The 19,676-nt window shown below is 40.7% G+C and overlaps 1 protein-coding gene across 50 annotated transcripts in view; it reads left to right on the top strand.

The window, feature by feature from the left end:
* The window catches only part of NEB (nebulin), a 160,132-nt gene that overhangs the window by 6,068 nt on the left and 134,388 nt on the right, over positions 1 to 19,676 (top strand). For all 50 annotated transcript variants that reach the window (XM_083577808.1, XM_083577846.1, XM_083577799.1 and 47 more), the window contains exons 4-20: positions 2,414 to 2,455; positions 6,534 to 6,743; positions 7,348 to 7,455; positions 8,504 to 8,608; positions 8,797 to 8,901; positions 9,014 to 9,118; positions 9,536 to 9,640; positions 12,079 to 12,183; positions 12,348 to 12,455; positions 13,220 to 13,336; positions 15,005 to 15,106; positions 15,194 to 15,301; positions 15,389 to 15,493; positions 16,749 to 16,847; positions 17,300 to 17,404; positions 18,142 to 18,249; positions 18,343 to 18,456. In XM_083577808.1, the coding sequence (XP_083433934.1) occupies positions 2,414 to 2,455; positions 6,534 to 6,743; positions 7,348 to 7,455; positions 8,504 to 8,608; positions 8,797 to 8,901; positions 9,014 to 9,118; positions 9,536 to 9,640; positions 12,079 to 12,183; positions 12,348 to 12,455; positions 13,220 to 13,336; positions 15,005 to 15,106; positions 15,194 to 15,301; positions 15,389 to 15,493; positions 16,749 to 16,847; positions 17,300 to 17,404; positions 18,142 to 18,249; positions 18,343 to 18,456 (1,851 nt within the window). The remainder of the gene's footprint in view (positions 1 to 2,413; positions 2,456 to 6,533; positions 6,744 to 7,347; positions 7,456 to 8,503; positions 8,609 to 8,796; positions 8,902 to 9,013; positions 9,119 to 9,535; positions 9,641 to 12,078; positions 12,184 to 12,347; positions 12,456 to 13,219; positions 13,337 to 15,004; positions 15,107 to 15,193; positions 15,302 to 15,388; positions 15,494 to 16,748; positions 16,848 to 17,299; positions 17,405 to 18,141; positions 18,250 to 18,342; positions 18,457 to 19,676) is intronic.

Here is a 19,676-nt window from a genome sequence, read left to right on the forward strand (position 1 = left end):
TCTCCATCCCTGCTATATATTCTAGGGGGGGGGGGCTTTTAAGATCAGTTTTTTAAGACTTTCCATATCAAAGAAGAATAAAAAACAATAAAAACTCACAGCATATAAACCTAGACATTTGGTTGCAGCAAGCACACAATCCAAATGAGTCAACAATAGAAAATCACTCATAAATTGACAATCCATAAGACACAAATAATGAATAATGAATGTTCAGTTTGATGTAATGCGATTTATAATACTGAGAGCACGTATAGCCCAGTAGAGAGGCATCTGGACTTAGCAACAAGTCTAATAATCTATTTATATCTATATCAATTTAAATGCAGGTGACCATGTCATACTGTAGATGAAAGATACAAAAATAGATCATAGTGGCTCTTGCGTCATCTATAGTATATCATCAGCTATGCCTCAGTTTCACCAGAATATACCATACATGAAATGATACGAATAACTTTAAAGATGTGTGGTAATTTTCGATGAACACTCTTGTGATATTGAGTGTAGTTTGAAACTGAGATGCACTGAGATGTTGATTAATGCAAGCCCTATCACTCAAATGTCTGAGATGATGCTGGTTGCCACTATCAGTGATAGGTTTTATCTTGATAATGTTGTGGATCAGCTTTGGGAAATAATTTTGAAGGATCTTTTAAGAGTTAGAGCAGGCCCATCAGCAATATGTATACAAATTGGATTTTATACACCAAGACAGAAGTTATAAATCAGCAATGCTTGCGACAGTAAAACAAATTCAGTCCTAGGGTTGCTGACAAAAACATGTTCCAGTTAAGCATTTTTGGCTCTTTCGGATCTTTGTTCAGTTTTGGACATACTTGACTGACTGCATTTGTGAGAGTCCACACTCCAAACTACTCTGATTCTATGTTGGTACTATGGAATGCAAATGAAAATGCAGACTAGAGAGCTATTCACATGAATAGGAGTTTGGACCTGCATAATCTGCACTGGGTAAGCTTTGAGTAGTTGTTGGCTAATTGATTTCTCTCACAGTTTTAGGGTAGCTCTTTAGCATGAAGAATGACATACTGATAGTACTAAAGGAATTTGGGCATGTTACTATCGGGATCATTTCCATGGGGATTGCCTAGAAGTTGTGATTAGATTTGGTTAAGTTAACAAGATTCTGGAGGCCATGGTTTCTATTTTATTAAGTCTATGCAGTAAGGATATAATGCTTAAATTTTACATGGTGGGGCCTGATTCTTTCTTCACTGTATGGACAATAGAATACTCCAGATACATGATTAATCTTAGGGGAGATCAACCATACACCCTTTTCCTCATGAAGTCAACATGTTGATTTGGGCCTTTCAAAGGTTATTACAGTTTCCAGATTTAAAACCTTCGCCAGCAATCGGTTTTGCCAGAGGGTCATTTTAAGGAAAAGGTGGAAGTGGAGTAGGCAAGCCCCAATACCAGTCCTAACTCATCCTTTTTATTTCTGGGCTGGCAAATAGATGTTGAGGCTGAACCTTTGCAGATACTGGATTTGTTCCATATGAAATATGAGTCCCTGATCCCTATGGGAACTCAGTTCAGGCCTGACATAGCCAGCTGCAATACTGGATACTTCATGGAGTATTAGTGAGATTAGTTCACGACAGACGTAGAAGAAATGAATCAAAGGTACGAATGTACCTTTAGGCGCATTGATCATTCATCCTGACTGTTTGCAGGGAGATTAGATGACACCAGCTATTTACTGAACATTCATTCTGATTTGTTTGTGGTTAGGTTGACCCACATTGCATCAAACAAGGGTTATCTCACACTATCCAGTGCACTTTCCTGTCACTTTCTTTATTACAAAAAAGACCAATTGGGGCGAAGGGATTGAGTTTGTGGTTCAAGAGCTCTAAACCAACTTTAATTGTGCAACCTGCTGGTATGTTTTTCTGACTATTTCCAAGAGCTGACATTTGAATCTTTCTGTGAAATACGTCTTCCTCCCCATTAAAAAAACTAGTACCCCATGGGAAATGGGGCTTCAGCTGAGTGTATGTGTATAGGAAACTCTGCAAGTGTAGCTAGAGGTATACAGTCTTGGGTCCTTAGATGGGGCTCTGTACAGTGTCCAAAACCTAAGCTGCTGGGAGACAAGGTATTTCACACTTGCTACAGCCTTTTGCATATTTGTTGAGGGTGATCTGACCTTGAAAACCTACTTATGCTCATGAATTGCTCTTTGCCGCAGTGAAACGAATGTTTGTAAACCTTCACCTGTTCCTTTGCTGGTGGGAATCTTCAATAATTTTCCAGCAGAACATTACCTCTACTACCAAAACATTTCTTCAGCCCTAATTTTTATTCTTTGAGTCAAAGGAAAAGATGTGTCTCTTTATGAATGATATTGTGAAAAATAACAAGGTCTCTCCTTTGTTTATAGTACTACATTGAAGAGGAGGTCATTGAGGGTGAACCGGGAGAGGTAAAAGCCTCTGCTTTATGCGCAAACCCCTTGTTTCGTTATTTTTAATGCTTTTTCAGGGTTTTATGTGTTCCCACATAATAATCCACTAGGATGTGAAATTCATCCAGTACCCCATAGAACTGTGTGACCAATGACTTAATCAAGAAATACGGCTTGATTATTAACGCAGAATATTAACACAATATTCAAAGAAGTACTTTTCTCCTCCTGATGCTGTGTGGATGGCATTAATTTGCAAAGGGCTCTAATGGCATTGTATTCTTTTGCTCCTGTAGTTGTTATTATGCTCAGTGCTTTGTACGCTATTAGATGAGGTTTTTCTTGCTTCCCTTTGGGCGGATGCAGATTCAGAGTACAATCTGCATCCCAGAAAAATCATTAACTAATATTTCATGGGCTTTAGTGGTTATGACTATACCTCTCACGTTGATATAATGATAGCGGTGCTTCAGTTTACAGAGAACAGTGAACAGTATTCCTTAAGAACCACAAAATGAAAAATGTCATTTAAAAGAGGAATGGAATAGATTCAAAATAAGAGATGTACCAAAGTCTTCTTCCTGCCTACTTTTATACCTGTACACATCAGTCCTGTATCCATTCATTGTGTGGTGTCATCCATTTTCATCACGCACGCCCCAATCTTGCATTCCTATCTTTTGTTTCTTGTTTATGTGATGGCGCATCTTCATGAAATTACTGCAGAATTTATAAAAACAATTTGATTTAATCGATTCTCCAAATGTTTCTGTTTTAAATCTTTACCAGATGAAATATTTCTTCAGGCTTTCAGTAACATGTTATCTGACTGGAGAGGGTGGTAGAGTTCTGCAAGTAAAACAGAATCTATAAAATAAGAACAACACAAAATAAGCTAATATGCATGGAAATTTCTCCACTTACAGAAAGCTCTGTAGCTTTTACAGGCTGGTTGAATCTGCCTGAGATGTTATCCTAAAGCAGACATTTTTTTAGAATCCACTGCTAGCTGCACCGAGGTTATTTTTGTTTCCTATGATGGGTTGTCACTTTTAGAAAAAGTATTTTATAAAAGGTTTAACAATAGATACTTAAAATAATTTCTGAAATTTATTTTATTGCGGTTTTTATTTAGAATCTAACCATGTTTAAAACATGAGTATCAGTGTAAGCAACAACAACAAAAGGCTAATATGTTGTGTACTATATATATCTATCACTTTCAGGTAAATTATATATATGCTGCTTCAGTTTTATGAAATAAAGTGAGCCTTATACAATTTTTTTTTTAAATGACCTCATATACATCTTGCAGAGACACTGATTATTCTTGTTTAGCGATTCTCTGATCATGTAGTCTGGTGTAATCTCACTCATTTTAATCTTACTAAAGGTTATTACAAAGTATAAGAGTTTTAAGAGTGTTTCTGCCCTCTGAGCCTACCCCATCACTGATCCACATTCAAAATTCCTCTTGACGTCAGTGGGAGTTCTCTGTGTGCAATGGTGGTGTGAAAAACTCTTGTGAAATCCAACCCCGGCAGTGAATAACCAGAAACCTTTATTTAGAAGACAGTCAACCTTTTGAACAGCCAACCTGTTTCTCATGGAAACAGCTTGGGTGATGTGTGTCATGTTAATATAATAAGGGGGACTTATATTGGGGGGCCAATGTAATAATAATAATAATAATAATAATAATAATAATAATAATAATAATTTCATTATTTATACCCAGCCCATCTGGCTGCAGTGTCATACCTCATTGTGTCCTGCACCGCAGCATTGCTAACTCATGACTGATGCTTCCCAGGAGTCCCCCTTGACACATTCACACACAGAATGTGAACCAAAATATTTGTGAATACCCTGAAAATTCTAGCAGTGATCTCTGCAGTCACGGTGATAGATTCTGCAGCTTCTGAGTGAATTGACCCTACAAAAGCTATTGTAAATACACTGTCCGGATAGGGTGGCCACTTATAAATCTCCCTACAAAAGAACAAATGCACCACCATAAAAGAGGGCAAAAGGGCACCTATTTGCGTAACATTTGCATTTGCTAATTGATGTGTGTAAATTTGATGCAAATTCAAAAAAGAATTACTGCAATTTAAATAGAAAAGAATAACATCTCACCACTGTGGGGAAGATTGTGACCGGGTGACCTGTGCAGATGCTAACTCAGGCTCCCTCAAACTCTTCCCTCCAGATGTTTTGAGACTACAATTCCCATCATCCCTGACCACTAGTCCTGCTAGCTAGGGATCATGGGAGTTGTAGGCCAAAAACATCTAGAGGGCCAAGTTTGAGGAAGCCTAAGCTAACTGGTGATGGTCTTTTTAATGCTCCCCCTCCGCACAGGTCTTTCTTTAAACCACAGATGGAATGGATAGAAATGTCCTCTGTCAGGTCTTCAAACAAAGGACTGCCCTCTGTAGTCCTAATGCACTATCCCAAACATATGGTCACCATAGATTCCTCCCCTCCAATCTGCCCCCCCCACTCCCTAATTAGTCCAATTGCATGTTTTGATTTTTACTCCATGCTGCATATGGAGAGGAAAGCTAGGGCTGGGAGCTGTCCATTGAAAATGGAAACCTGGGTCTACGGCAGTCCACATCGGTAACATTGATTTTTTGCCAATTTTTTGCCAATTTTTATTTTTATTTTATCTTGCCAAAAAAAAAAAAAAAAGCGCTGAACAACTTTTGTGTCCGGATTTTCACTTTCTGAAATATGGCAAGCCTAGGAAAGCTGTTTACAAGACGTATCCCAAATGTGTTAATTCAGTAAGTCCTTTCAACCACCACACAGGTACATTAAGTTATTTTATATTTTGTGAGGAAATGGTGCAAACAACAGTCAGTACAATCCATTGTTGGGGTGAGGGTTAATCTTTTTGTTTTGTTTTGCAGTATGCATGAAAACTGTTAGAGACTCTTTCTGAACAAGCCCATGTGTATCTAGCTTGCATTGATCTTGAAATGCAGTGACCTGATTCACATATCACATTAACCCATGGTTAAAATAATGTCTTAACCTTATTTTAACCATGGTTAAAATATGAAACCATGGATGTTTCGCTCCCCTCCCGCTCCTGCAGCACTACTGGGAAGTGAGTCACGATGGGGCTTGTTGTGTAGTCCAAAACTGCACTTGTGGTTTCTTTCCCCCCAGACAAATCACTAGGGGTAAACCAAACACCAGACCATGGTTTGTTCCCTAGCAGCATGACGGAAGTAGAAGTAAAGGCAGAGTGCAACCAGGAGCGGAGGAAGGGGGCGGTGGGGTGGTTCTCCCCAGGTGTCATCATTGGGGGGGGTGACATTCGGCACTCCATCTGCCCATGACTCCCAAGCCTACTATGGGGACGGGAAGGGCGGAGCTGCGCCGACTTGCCAGTGGCCTTCTCCCCCCTTCCCCCTTCATTCTGATAGCTCAGGGGAGGCTTGGGAGTCACAGGTGGGTGGCGTGCCATTGCCCCCCGCTCCCAGGCTATTTCCGGGCGGGGGAGCCTCCCCCAAGCTGTCAAAAGGAAGAGGGAAGGGAGGAAGGCTGCTGACAAAGCGGCGCAGCTCCCTCCTTCCCGCCCAGGAAGCAGCCCGCCATGCACCGTTCGCTCCGCCCCCCTGGGTGTCTTGCCCCCTGGGACGCTCCCTGCGGGTGGCACCTCCCTGAGACACTCACCCCGCCCCCATGAACGCTTGCCCCGCCTCTGTGGCCCCACCCCCAGGTGCACAGCATGTGTGCCACTCCGGGGGCCGGAGCAGCTAGCTCCACCTCTGAGTACAACACCCTTAATTTCAGCAGCATGCGCCAGCACACTGCTTGTTTACATTAAACCATGGTTTGTTCTAACTATAATTTAATGTGACATGAGGACCAGGCCACTGTATATTATAGAAACTTTAAAAAATAATAATGAAGAGGAGATAAAAGTTTGGTTGGTTGCAAGTTGCTTTGAGTTGCCCTGGGCGAGAAAAAGCGACTAACAAATTTAATATTAAACCATAAAGTGATGATAGTAATAAAAGGTTCTACAGCTATTCCAAGGTGCTAATGGAAACCCATAATACTTCCCCCACATTCCTAGATAATTACGGAGATCACGGAGACAACATACACCACTGGATCTGGTCCTCACACGGTAACCACTACAAAGCATACTACTGAAACCATGGACACCGCTCACAAGGCCTCTCCTCCTGTCAGAAAAAAGGTTGTACGGAAAAAAGTGGACACGTCAAAGTTTATGACACCTTACCTGGATCACAGTTCGAAAATGCAAAAGCTCTTCAGTAACGTAAGTCAAAAGTTGTTTCTAACATCTCCCATTTGAAGCAACTGAGTCCCAAGTTTGGCTAAGTCCAAACTTTCAGAGGTTGTACATGGTTGGTTTTTTAAAAAAATATCTCAGTTGTTTTCAATTTAGAAATCTTTGCTTGTTTTTTTTTAATGAATATTATAGCTAACAACATTACAAATGACGCTCAACTGTTCTTTTCACTGTAGTAAATATTGGTAACCATGATTTATCCACTCTAAGTGTGTGGAAGGAGGGAGGCGGTCTGGCCTCCTCTCCACAGAGCTAATTTCAAAATAATATTGGCATCCGCACAGCATTTCCATCCCTGCCATAAAGCCTAAAATTTGATGAACAAAATTAATTTCTGCTCCCCAGAGCACTACTTAGGGAAATAGAAGACATAGGTTGCCTCTTCCTGCTTTAAACTATCTTTCACACTAGGCTTGTATTTCTCTCCTTAGGGGTACATAGAATGTCTCTATAAATACCACTTAAAATCTTCAGATGAAAGTACTTCCACATCACAGTTTCCAGAGGATTCACAATAAGAGCTTGATAGCATGTTGACTCTGTCATCATTTTGCTCTGTTTTCCCTTCCAGAACACGTACAAAGAGAAGTTTGAGAAGGAGAGAGGGAAGCCATATGCAATCACAAGTGACACCCCTGAACTTCGAAGAATCAAGAAAGCCCAGGACCAGCTCAGTGAGGTAAGCGCCAGGGCTGTCAGAGCATTTAAGCAGTGAGCTGTGCCTCTCTGAAGCTATTTTAATTCTAGCGAGGAAGGCAGGAGCCACACAGATAAGGTTACAGTAAGCCAATCTGGAACCTTAGGAGAAATGTTGCTAAGATTCTTGGCATAGCAAAATGCAGACTCGGCATCAAGCTAGAAATTCTAGGATTCAGATTAAACGCCTAGATACCTGTGAGTCAAGGAGGGAAGAATAATAGCTTTTTTGACCAGTGACACCCACAGACCTACCTACTCACCTACAAACATACACATGTTCTTATTCAATAAAGGAAATTTGGGCATTGAGGCATTGTGGTCCAAGATTGGCAAACATAGGACGGGTGCTGATGTGCACTCAGATTACTCACCTGCATTGAGATGCACATTTATACCTGGGCATCTCTGATGAAGCCTCCACTTTCACTTAATGGTATAGTTGGAAGTCGATATTTCCAGCTGCTTAAAATGTCCGCGCTCGTAAAACATGGTGATGCATGTATCTGTTTTTTTGTTTTTGTTTCATTGAGTTATGTTGCAAATACATACAGATCAAAACTTTTAAATGTGAAAAGAAGAAAAATAATTTTAAAAGGTTACAAAGAAAAAAAAGAAAAGGAAAAGAAAGAAGAAAAGCAGAAATTTAAATAAATTACATAAACTAATACAATTAAATCTTAATGAAGATAAGAAAAAATCATAGATGGAACAGCGTTAATTCATTCATTATTAAACTAAGACTTTGCAAACCAAATACATACACTTTAAACTGTTACCTCTTATATATCGTCTGTTTTCCTAAGAAGCTAACACTTCTTAGGTATTTCATTTTTCATATTCTTTTGTTCTTTGGACTTCCGTCAGTCTCACAACACTTTAATTCCTAATTAAAACCAACTTAATTTCAGTACATCCCTCATCTTGGTATCAGGGAGCTTTTTACCTTTGCAGTGTTATTCTAGACACATGTATCTGTTGTATATGCTGTTAATTATGGGTTCCCTATTCTGTATATGTGGTTTCTGTAGGTTAAATATCGCATGGCTGGTGAAGCGGCAAAGACTAACTGTCACGTGGATGGACAAGCAAGAGACATAGAACACGCAAAGAAGGTCTCCCAGCAAGTTAGCAAGGTAAGTCCGAAAAACAGGAAGGGGGCAGATATGGTGAATCTCTCTGGGGAGTAAATTCCACATTTGTGAAGCTACCACTGAATTTATTCTTCTTCTTTAGGGGATATTTGGCTGTAAATGTCCAGAGCATAGGCTTTAGGTGAACAGACAGAGGTGCTTCCCTTAACCTTGCCGGTTTGTCTCTCTAGGTGTTATACAAACAGAACTGGGAAGAGAATAAGGAAAAGTACCTGCTCCCCCCTGATGCTCCCGAGTTTGTGCAGGCTGTAAAAGCTTCCGAAATGTACAGCAAGGTAGGCCAGGCCCCGAAAGGCCCTGAATTATTTCCCCATTCATTTGGTGCCTCCTTCATTCGGCTTATGTTTCCCAAATGGAACGTGTTGTTATTGCTTCCCTTTCTCTAAGAAACGATACATCGAAGACTGGGAAGCGGACAAAGCATTATTCTACCCTTATGACGACAGCCCCGAACTAAGGAGAGTAGCACAGGCGCAAAAGTCCCTCAGTGATGTAAGTACCGAGATCCTGCTAGTGCGTTGTGGACCTGTGTTGTTGGACAAGGAAGTCCGTGTTTAACACGCTTCAGGCGGCAAACACTTGATAGGATCATTAAGATATTTTAGTCAGCATGAGGGTGTGGGTGGGTATTTTCTTCCTAAGCTGAAATGTAAGGATAACAACTTGTCCTTCAAGCAGCATGCAGCTGCAATCCTAAGCACATTTGCTCCCTGACATTACTGAGACTTACTTCAGAGTAAACCTGCTTAGGATTGCCAAACACTATAGAGCAGTGGTGCTAATTTGATTGCCTTTATTTTACTAGTGAGTGCAAGCTAGCTCCTCTGTGAATAGCCGTGTTAAGAGAAAGCAAGAGTGAATGTCTTCCTTGTTGAAACAAGCAGGTCTTGTCTGTCCCTGTTATTTCAGATTGTCTACAAAAAGGGGCACGATGAACGCAAAGCTAAATACACTTCTCTGCCAGACCCACCTGATGTGGAGCTTGCCAGGAAAGTGACCCGACAGCTCAGTGATGTGAGTATACTGTAGTGTTAATTCTTAGCATAGAGGGCAGGGAAAATACCAAGTGCTGTAAAAGGCAAAGCTATGCTTACCAAGTGGCCTTCTGCAGTCATTCTGGCCCCATCTCGATTTCCTGTTGAATCTTACCTCTCCCTCTCTTCCACCCTCTTTTTCCATCAGTGGAGACTGGTATTGTACTCAGGTCCTACTTGCCAGCTTCCCATGGACTGTCTATACACCATATATTTAAAGTACATGACTATCACCAAAGAATCTTGGGAACTGCAGTTTACCCCACACAGAGGTACAATTCCCAGCACCCCAAACAAACAACAGTTCCCAGGATGCTTTGAAGGAAGTAATGGTGTGTACCCAGCCTTGATTCACTACTGCGAGAACTTGATCTGATCTAGCAGGGTTTTTCTCATTTATATTAAGCATTAAAAAAATAACTACCCATCAGTTTCGTGTTTGATAGTACCACTGGTCCTGCTAGCTAGGGATGATGGGAATTGTAGTCCAAAAACAGACCCAAGTTTGGGAAACCCTGGTCGAATCCCATTTTGAATCTTTCTAAGTTGGTGGCCATCTGGTGGCAGAGAATTCCATAGTTTAACTATACGTTGTGTGAATAAGCGTTTCCTCTTGAATATTTTACCATTCAACTTCATTATAAGAGCCTTGCTGGATCAGACCAAAGACAAATTAGGCAATCTATTGTGTGAGGTAATTCAGTTAGGAAACCTCTGCTGAAGAGACCTAAAATGCTAAAAAAATAAAAATAAATGTGCCTCTCCATTCCATTTCCATACAAAATAACGCTTCACAGACTTGGGAAATGTGACGGCAAACAGAATGCCCATATCTGATTTCATGCGTTGAATTAATTGCACAACTGATGAATTCCACAACCATGAAGCATGACTAATAAAGTTGATATTTAGGTATAATTAATCTAGTACCACGATGGAAAGAAGAGGGATGAAATTAATGTGGTCGTGTAATTTGTTGTAAATAGCCAGTAAATGAAACTCAGAACCAAAGCAGATTGTGATAACAAAAATAATGTCTGACCCCCTCATTTACGTTAGTCATGAATTGCTGCGTTTTTCATTGTTCTCTTCCTTTAATGGAATGTCTTTTAATATATCTCACTACTGGTCTCTCTAATTTTCCCCAAACTTACCTTTTAGGGATAGGATAGGCAACCAAAGGAACGGAGCACAGACCAGAAGTCTAGGGCAGGAAGATTAATGAGAGTAGTTTGGAAACCAAGGCTTTTTGGTGGTGGGAGAATAAAAGATAATTGAGTTAGTGGGAAAGTGCTGTAGTTCAATGGTAGAACATCTTCCTTGCCTGCTGAGTTCAATCTCCAGCATCTCCAGGTATGACTGGGATCCCTGCCTGAAAACCTGGAAAACCACTGTCAGCCAATGTAGATAAAACTGAGCTAGATAGACGAGTGGTCTGACTCCATATAAACCAGTTTCCTATGTTCCTATGAGATCCTGGGGTTTTTGGTGACCCCCTTTTTTCCTGTCTGTCAGCACCACCACTTATACAATTAATGAGAAACTTTCATACGTCTATGTAACCTTTTGTTCCATAAGGGGTACATTTTATATTTATTGTGATTTGTTATCTTAGGGCCAGTAACAGGTGTATAGATTCTACATTACTGTGAAGATTTGATTGAATTCTATACAAATTCTGGTTGCTACTGTAGCATACATGAAATGCAGCCAGAATTTTAATTGCAAAAGGTTGGAAAGGAGAAGCTCTCCCATCCAAATTAGACTGGCAAAACAAACTGAGGGAATATGCAAAACTAGCCAGATTATCAGCAAGGTTCCCAGATGTTACCGATGAAAAATTCAATAGGGAGTGGGATGTATACAGACTTTATTTAAAAGGACATTGCAAAAATATAAATCTGTTGGCAGATCTGGATTGACTTTCTGCATGTAATAGGGGAATCTTATAAAATTAATGTAATTGAAACAACCTAGAGGAGACAAAATTTAGCGTGCAGATAAAGAATATAATTTGGGAGCCACAATGGGGGGACCGGAGATCATGTTGAATCCAACTATAAATTGTTACATGCAACAAGCACCAACTATGGAATGAATGTTTATTTTTGTTTTCCCTTTCTGTTGATTACTTATGTTACACAGTTTTTTAAACCAATGAAGGAGAGAGAGAGAGAGAGAGAGAGAGAGAGAGAGAGAGAGAGAGAGAGAGAATTCTATACAAATTCAAGTTGCAGTCTCCTCACCTCCCAGTAATGCTCAGGAGTAAAAAGGAAAATGGGAAACATTTAAGGGGATGTTGAAAAGTATAGAAGTTTCATAGCAGCTGTGAAGAAACAAACATATTATAGGAGTTGATGTGATTCCTTTACTTTAGTTGGCTGTGCACAGTTCAATATTTGTTTTTGTTTTCTACAGCGCAACTATCATGAAGACTATGACAAGAAGATCAGGGGCAAATGGAGCCAAACTCCATGCTATGATGTTGCAGTTGCCAGAATGAATGCTGATAACTTGAGCCCGGTAAAGAAAGTGTATTGCAATTCAGCAAATGAGTACGGATTTTGTGCTTTGATCATTGCGTTTCCGCGCTGCTTTCTAGATTCTCATTTCCTTTCCCAGTTAAATTCCAACTTAGACCTGTATTTTACTGAACTGAGTATAACTGTATTTTCTGCTCCCTACAGAGAAAATACCAAGAAAACTGGGAGAATCAGAAAGACCAAATCTACTTTATGCAGACTGAAACACCAGAGTATGCAGTTAATAAGAAAGCTGGAATTGCTGCCAGTAAGGTATGCTTAATATTCTCAGTACTTATTTAGATTGTGCCCTCTCTGAAATACTTTAGCAATTTCCCAATCCGTATTCGAATAGGCATCCACTGTTATTCCCGTTTCGCAAGTGAAATGAATATTGCATCCATTTTCAACATGTTCAAGGCCTTTTGCTGCCTTAGGTGGAATGGGGAGTATTCTTGATTGGCTCTCTGTTTGCATGCAGAAAGGTCAGCTTCCGTGGTCTCCCCTTGTATTGTGCTGCCCCAGATAGCTGCTTAATCTGCCTCTGTGGTCAAAGTCACCTTGCTGCTGGGCTCCGCAACATAGAGTAGTTGGCAGTTCTCTTGGCTCTTAGTATTACTGAAGACACTGGGCACTGACAATACATTTTTTTTGCCCGTTGTTATCTTTCTCAGATTCTATAGCATAACTTCAGCACAATGGATAATACAGCCTGAAAAGAGTTTTTTGTTTAAACACACACACAGAGCATCACTTGCAGGTATAACACATTTTACTTGCATCACATGAGATGAGCATAAACAGCTGCTTGAATCACAGAAGAAATGCCAACTGTTGGCTGTAAATGGCACTAAATTTCTTAAGAGTCTTAGTTTTGGACTTTTCCCTCGCTGAAGAAGCTAAGTAAATTACTCAAACATATTTTATAAAAAGAAGTGAAAGATAAGCAACACTATAAATAGTGCCAACCAGGAATTTAAGAGACTCAAAGTACACAAGTTTGGAAAAGTGAGTGTTTCTCTTCTTAATTTTGCTAGATAAAATACAAAGAAGATTACGAAAAATCCAAGGCTTCTACAGATTACAATGTGCTTCCAGCTACAGAGAACCCACTGCTTAAACATCTGAAAGCTGCTGGAAATCTTGTGAATGATGTAAGTGTGGTTCATTTCTCCAGGGATAATTTTGGCCAAGACCAATCAATAGTTTGTTGTAGCCATTCATTATTCAGAATTAGGACTCTTTTTATGGATTTGCTTTGCAAGCCTATGGATTTACTTTGCAAGTTAGCTAGATCAACTGACTAACGACCTTTTATTGATTAAAAATGTGCCTCTGATTAATAACTTATCAAAATTGTTAGCCACAATAGCTGAATGGGCCCTTCAGATTCAGATACTTTGGAATGCTAGTAGTTAGAGGACAAGGAGTGGAGAGAGGTCTGTTGCCTTCATGGACAGATAGGAACAGAGGTGAAAGCTGTTCCCTAGTTCTGCTGGATCTCTCAGCAGCCTTTGATACCATCAACCATGACATCCTTCTGAACCGTCTAGAGGAGCTGGGAGCTGGGGGCACTATTATGGTTCCATTCCTTCCTCCTAGGCCGTGTTCAGAAAGTGGTGGTGGGGGATGAGTGTTCAGACCCCTGGGCTCTCACTTGTAGGGTGCCTCAGGGCTCCGTCCTCTCCCCCATCCTTTTTAACATCTACATGAAGTTGCTGGGAGAGATCATCAGGGGGTTTGGGCTAGGTGTCCACCAGTATGCAAATGATACCCAGCTCTACCTCTCCTTCAAATCTGAACCAATGAGGGCAGTGAAGGTCCTGTGTGAGTGTCTGGAGGCAGTTGGCAGATGGATGGTGGCTAACAGATTGAGGTTGAATCCGGACAAGACAGAAGTATTGTTCTTGAGGGGCAGGGCAGGTGGAGAGGACTCCCTGGTCCTGAACGGGGTAACCGTGCCCCAAAAAGGACTCTCAGCTGTCCATGAAGGCCATCTGGCATGCAGGCTGAGATCCTACCTGCCCTCATACTGTATCACCAGAGTGGTGCGTGCCCTGGTTATATCCCACTTGGACTACTGCAATGCACTCCACGTGGGGCTACCTTTGAAGGTGACTCAGAAACTACAGCTAATCCAGAAAGCTAGACTGTTGACTGGGAGTGGCCCCCGAGACCATATATGCCGAGTACGTTTCTAAGGACAATTCAAAGTGCTGGTGCTGACCTTTAAAGCCCTAAACGGCTTCAGCCCAGTATACCTGGAGCATCTCCGCCCCCATCATTCAGCCCAAACACTGAGGTCCAGCTCCAACAGCCTTCTGGTGGTTCCCTCACTGCAAGAAGGCAAGTAACAGGGAACCAGGCAGAAGGCCTTCTCAGTAATGGAGACCTTCCTGTGGAACACCCTCCCATCAGATGTCAAGGAAATAAACTACTTGACTTTTAGAAGACAGCCCTCTTTAGGGAAGTTTTTAATGTCTGACGTTTTATTGTATTTTTAATATTTTGCTGGAAGCCACCCAGATGGGTAGGGTATACTACTACTACCAATAATAATTAAATAAAACAAATAAATAAATTATAGGGCATCTCTGCTAACCACTGTTGCAAACAGGGTTCTTTGGTCTGATCCAGCAAGGCTCTGCCTAAATTCTTACCATCCTGGGTCAGAAAAAAATGTGCATTTGAATCCAAATATCCCTTCTCAGCAAATTTAAGGCAGCCCAAGCTTGCTAAATTAATGGCACCATGATGAGTAGGGGGAATCATGCTATTTGATGGGGGTCTTTTACAATATGGCTTTTCCTTCCACCTGGCAGAGGTTATATAAGGAAGCATATGAAAAAGCGAAAGGAACCAGCATTAATTACTGTGACACTCCCAAATATCAGATTGACAACGTTCTGAAAAACTTCAGCGATGTAAGTATGGCAGCAATTGAATTGTGGTCCCAATGAGACTTCCATAATCTGGTAAATTTGTTGTAACTTCCGGCACTTCTCCTCCAGGTTAAATATAAAGAGGGATATCAGCAGAATATCTTGGGCCACTACATAGGCACCTTTGAGGACCCATATCAAACACACTGCATGAAAGTTGCAGCCATGAAGAGCGATGTAAGTATGGATTCAATTTCCTTATGCTGTCTTCCCCTGTTCAGATGAAGTTTCTGGTGGTTATTGATCCCTTGTGACCTTTCCTAGAAAAACTACAAAGCCGACTATGAAGAGGACAAGGGAAAGTGTTACTTCCCTCAGACCATAACTCAAGAATATGAAGCCATGAAGAAGTTAGACCAGTGCAAAGATGTGAGTATTTGCTTCCTATGGGATCTCACCTTTGTCCTATCTTATCTTATGCTACGTGATCAGGAATTTCAAGGACTTCATGGAAGGAGCTGAAGTGTTTTCTTTTAAAATTTCTTACAGATTTTCTGGAAGCATGAAACATTTCAAATGTGTAAATCACAATTTAAAACACAGATGAATTAACAAATACACATCTATGTTAACATATATACACAAGCCAAAGATCAGGCTTAGGCTAAGTACTAATTAATTGCATCAATCATTGACTTTAATAATTCACAGAACTGAAGATAAGTGCTCTTCCCTCTTTTGAAATATTCATCCTGCTAATAAAAGGTCTGTTTTGAGTCAGGTGCAAATTATACATTACTCATGAAGGCATGTAATGGAGCTGTAATACTTCTCTTTGACTGAAAATCAGTCATAGAAGGCAGGTTATTATTGGGGGGGGGGGAGAATATGAGGAAGAGAATGATTTTGAGCTGGAAAATGTCCAACGGAGAAAAGCTTCAGCTACTACTCTGCTGAGAATTTCAGCCTCTTGGGGCTTTACTTCATTAAAATAAAAATGGTGTGGCTTTCTGCAGTCATTTGCATGTGAATTTTAGCTAACCCTCAGGTCTCGTAATTTTGAAAGGTGACATCTTCATATGCTTTTTACAGGTTTCTTGTGACATCTACTGGCCAGAATATGCTTAGCTTTCTCACACATCTCAAGTAAAACTATGTACACTAACGTTGCGCACTCTTTTTAGCCACAGCAGGGCAAATAATGGTCTATGCCTCTGATTTATATATACAGGCAGCCCAGCCATATGTATGTATGGTGCTTGGCAAGTATATATGGTTTTGTGCCAGGGTTGCACCATCATCTGTGATTCTGTTGTCTGTGAAATCCCATAAGATGATGTTGAACAGTAAATATACTAAAATCTGTTTCATATTTCATGAGCTGGACATCTGAAGCCCATTGGAACTTTATAACTTTTGTAGTCTTGAGTTCTTTCAGATCTGCAAAAGACAGTCTTGCAATCTTGGTTGGCCAGTAGTATTTTTGATGAAGAAATGAATACTGCTGTATCTGAATTGAATTAGAAGTCTATTTATTTATTTACATTTTTTTTATTTCATAAAATTTATGTATTGCTTGATTTGTAAAAGCAACAACAACCTCAAAGCGATTTACTGGTGTATAATTCTGTTATTACTGGTACCTGCTGGAAATTAAATGTCTTTGTCTTTTTCCTCCCTCTAGCATACCTACAAAAAGCATCCTGATAAGCTCAAATTTACACAAGTGACAGATTCTCCTGTTCAGACACAAGCGCAGATCAATTCCAAGCAGCTGAGTGATGTAAGTTACCTGGCAACTCAAACAAACTCCAACTCAAGCAACAAACTCTTAGGTTTCACTAGACCGTGTCTGGCAAACAAGCTTCCGGTGGTGATGTTGTGGCTTCACCTCGCGACAACACTGGAAGTGGCCCAGAACAAACAGATCAACAATTCAGAAATGGGCATAATACTTGTTCTGTAAGATGACTCGATAGATTTATGCAGAAGCAGGAATACGCACTGGCCTTCTCTGTTAACAGAGATGTGCGGATTCCGGATTCCTTGAAAGGTTTATGCCCTTGACCTGAGTCCTTGTCCCTTAACTTGTGTGCATGATAGAAATGGTTGAACAATTGTCACACAAATGGTGTGTATTAGAGAGGGTAAATGTTCTTACCTCTTACTCAGTTTCATTGTGCTAGCATTTCAGCTGAAGCCTTCAGTGTCATTATTTTTTCATCTGCATTTCAGCTGAACTACAAAGCCAAACATGAGAGTGAGAAATTCAAATGTTCCATCCCTCCAGATGCCCCCTTGTTCCTCCAGTCCAGAGTCAATGCATATAACATCAGTGATGTAAGTACATTAGAACATGACATGTTCTTTCTAGGACTGAGCTTTGTTATTCAATGCTGGTGATTTGTGAGCCCTGGGGATAGTAGACTTTTATGTTCATTAGTTGCTTATGAATGTTATCAGCTGCTTTTGTAGGGGAAGGCTTGTATAATGAAGCAATCTGCTCTCTAGAGATTTTAATTTTTTTTTAAAAAAAAGTCTTATACAGTTAGAGCGTTATATACCCTCTGCAATATTTTCTGCTTCTTCTTTGGCGATCACTCGTAGCTGGGTAGGATTGCCTTCCATGAATGTGGTCTTTACAGTGTGTCCATAAGTGGCTGTGGAGGCCAATTCTGGATCGTCACATCCTTCCACAGTGGGGACATAGGTTTCCGGGTGGGAGTTGATCATGGTGAGCATTTGCCAAGCGTGCCTTCCTCTTAGCACATTTCTCCCTTTCATCCTGAGTTCGTGCTTCTTCAAAGTCCATGATGCCTTTGGTGAAGGCTATTCTCCAATTGGAGCTCTCGCAGGCCAACAATTCCCAGTTGTTGGTGTTTATACTACATTATTTTATTTTATTTTACTCTGTGAGCCGCCCTGAGATCTTATGTTGAAGGCCTGTATATAAATATAATTAATAATAATAACAACGACAAGAACACCATAATAAATGGATCAATTTTTGCATTAAATCATCCTAATATTATGCCCCACCTTTCTCATGTTATTTGTTTCTTCTGCTTCTGTGTCAGACTTGCTATAAGTACGACTGGGAGACATCGAAAGATAAGAAATTTGAGATCAAGTTTGATGCCATTCCGATTCTAGCCGCCAAAGCCAATCGAAAAATTGCCAGCGATGTAAGTGTTGCAGAGAAATGCAGTTTTCAGGCTGATTTGGATCAGCTTGCAGTGCAGAATGTTGAAGACCATCAATGTCTTATCCCCATGTAGGTGGAATATAAGAAAGCTTATGAACAGAGCAGAGGGAAGATGGTTGGAGCTCTGAGCATTGAGGATGATCCCAAGTTGCTACATTCTCAAAAAGTAGCCAAACTGCAAAGCGATGTAAGTACCCATTCCGTACACACTACACCGGTTAGCACCGATAGGAGGATACCTGCAGGGCACCAAATTCTTCATCCATTTATTTAAGTACTTCTGACTCCCTGCAATAAAACTATTCTGAAATATTTGCAAAAAGCATAATGTACAAATCACGTCCAATACTGATGTAAATGTTATTAATAATAATAATAGTAACAATAATAATGCTGATGCTGCTGTATATTAGAAGAGTCCTACAGGTCTTTCAAAAGCTGTTTCTGTCAAACATTGATGAACCGTTGTCAGTTCTGTAGCCAAATTTATGAATCAGCAAGTATAAAACATTCCATCTAGCGGGACGCCCCCAGGCCCACCCCCTTTGCCAGTCCTGTTCTGCATGCTTCTTCATTGCTTTTGCCTAGCTGCTATGTGCCTGTGAATTGTGATAATGGTCTGGATGGATAATGGAGAGGTAAGTGTGTGTGTGTGTGTGTGCATGTGCCCAGGGGGTGAGGAATGGATGTTTATAGAAACCACCTCTGACTTTCACATGGCTGGAATGTAGCCTCCGGTATTAAGTTAAGAAAGTCTGCCCAGGATCCAAATAGCCAAGCACATGAGCCCAAGCATGCTTCTCTCCTTTTCTAGACTAGATCCTAGTCATGCTGCAACCCAGTCTACCTCAGCTCTTAGAGTGACTTTTTGTGGTTTTTGAGGAGCAGAAGGGTGGAGCCCTGAAAAGCCTTGCTGGTATATGTGCAGAAGCTCCAGTATATAGCCAAAAGGGCCACCCCATAGCTATCTGGATCTTCTCAACTCCATCCTAGGACCAAATAGATAGTGCACCGCCTGTTACACCATCATTTATATATACAATCGTACCTTGGCTCTCGAACGGAATCCGTTCCAGAAGTCTGTTCGACTTCTGAAAATGTTCAAAAACCAAGGCACGGCTTCCGATTGGCTGCAGGAGCTTCCTGCACTCAACCGGAAGCTGCGTCGGACATACGGTTCCAAAGAACGTTCACAAACCAGAGCACTCACTTCGGGAGCCAAAACGTTCGAGTTGCAAGGTGTTGCAGAACCAAGGTACGACTGTATATAAAGGGAGAGTATGCCAAGGTAGCTCTAGACGCATGTTTATTTTTATGTATTTTTTTTATTTAACAATTGATGTACCGCTTTGTTGTTAAACAACACCACCACCCTCAAAGCAGTTTAATAAAATAAAATGGTTAAAA

This window comes from Podarcis filfolensis, assembly GCF_964270895.1.
Source record: "Podarcis filfolensis genome assembly, chromosome: 1".
NCBI lineage: Eukaryota > Metazoa > Chordata > Lepidosauria > Squamata > Lacertidae > Podarcis > Podarcis filfolensis.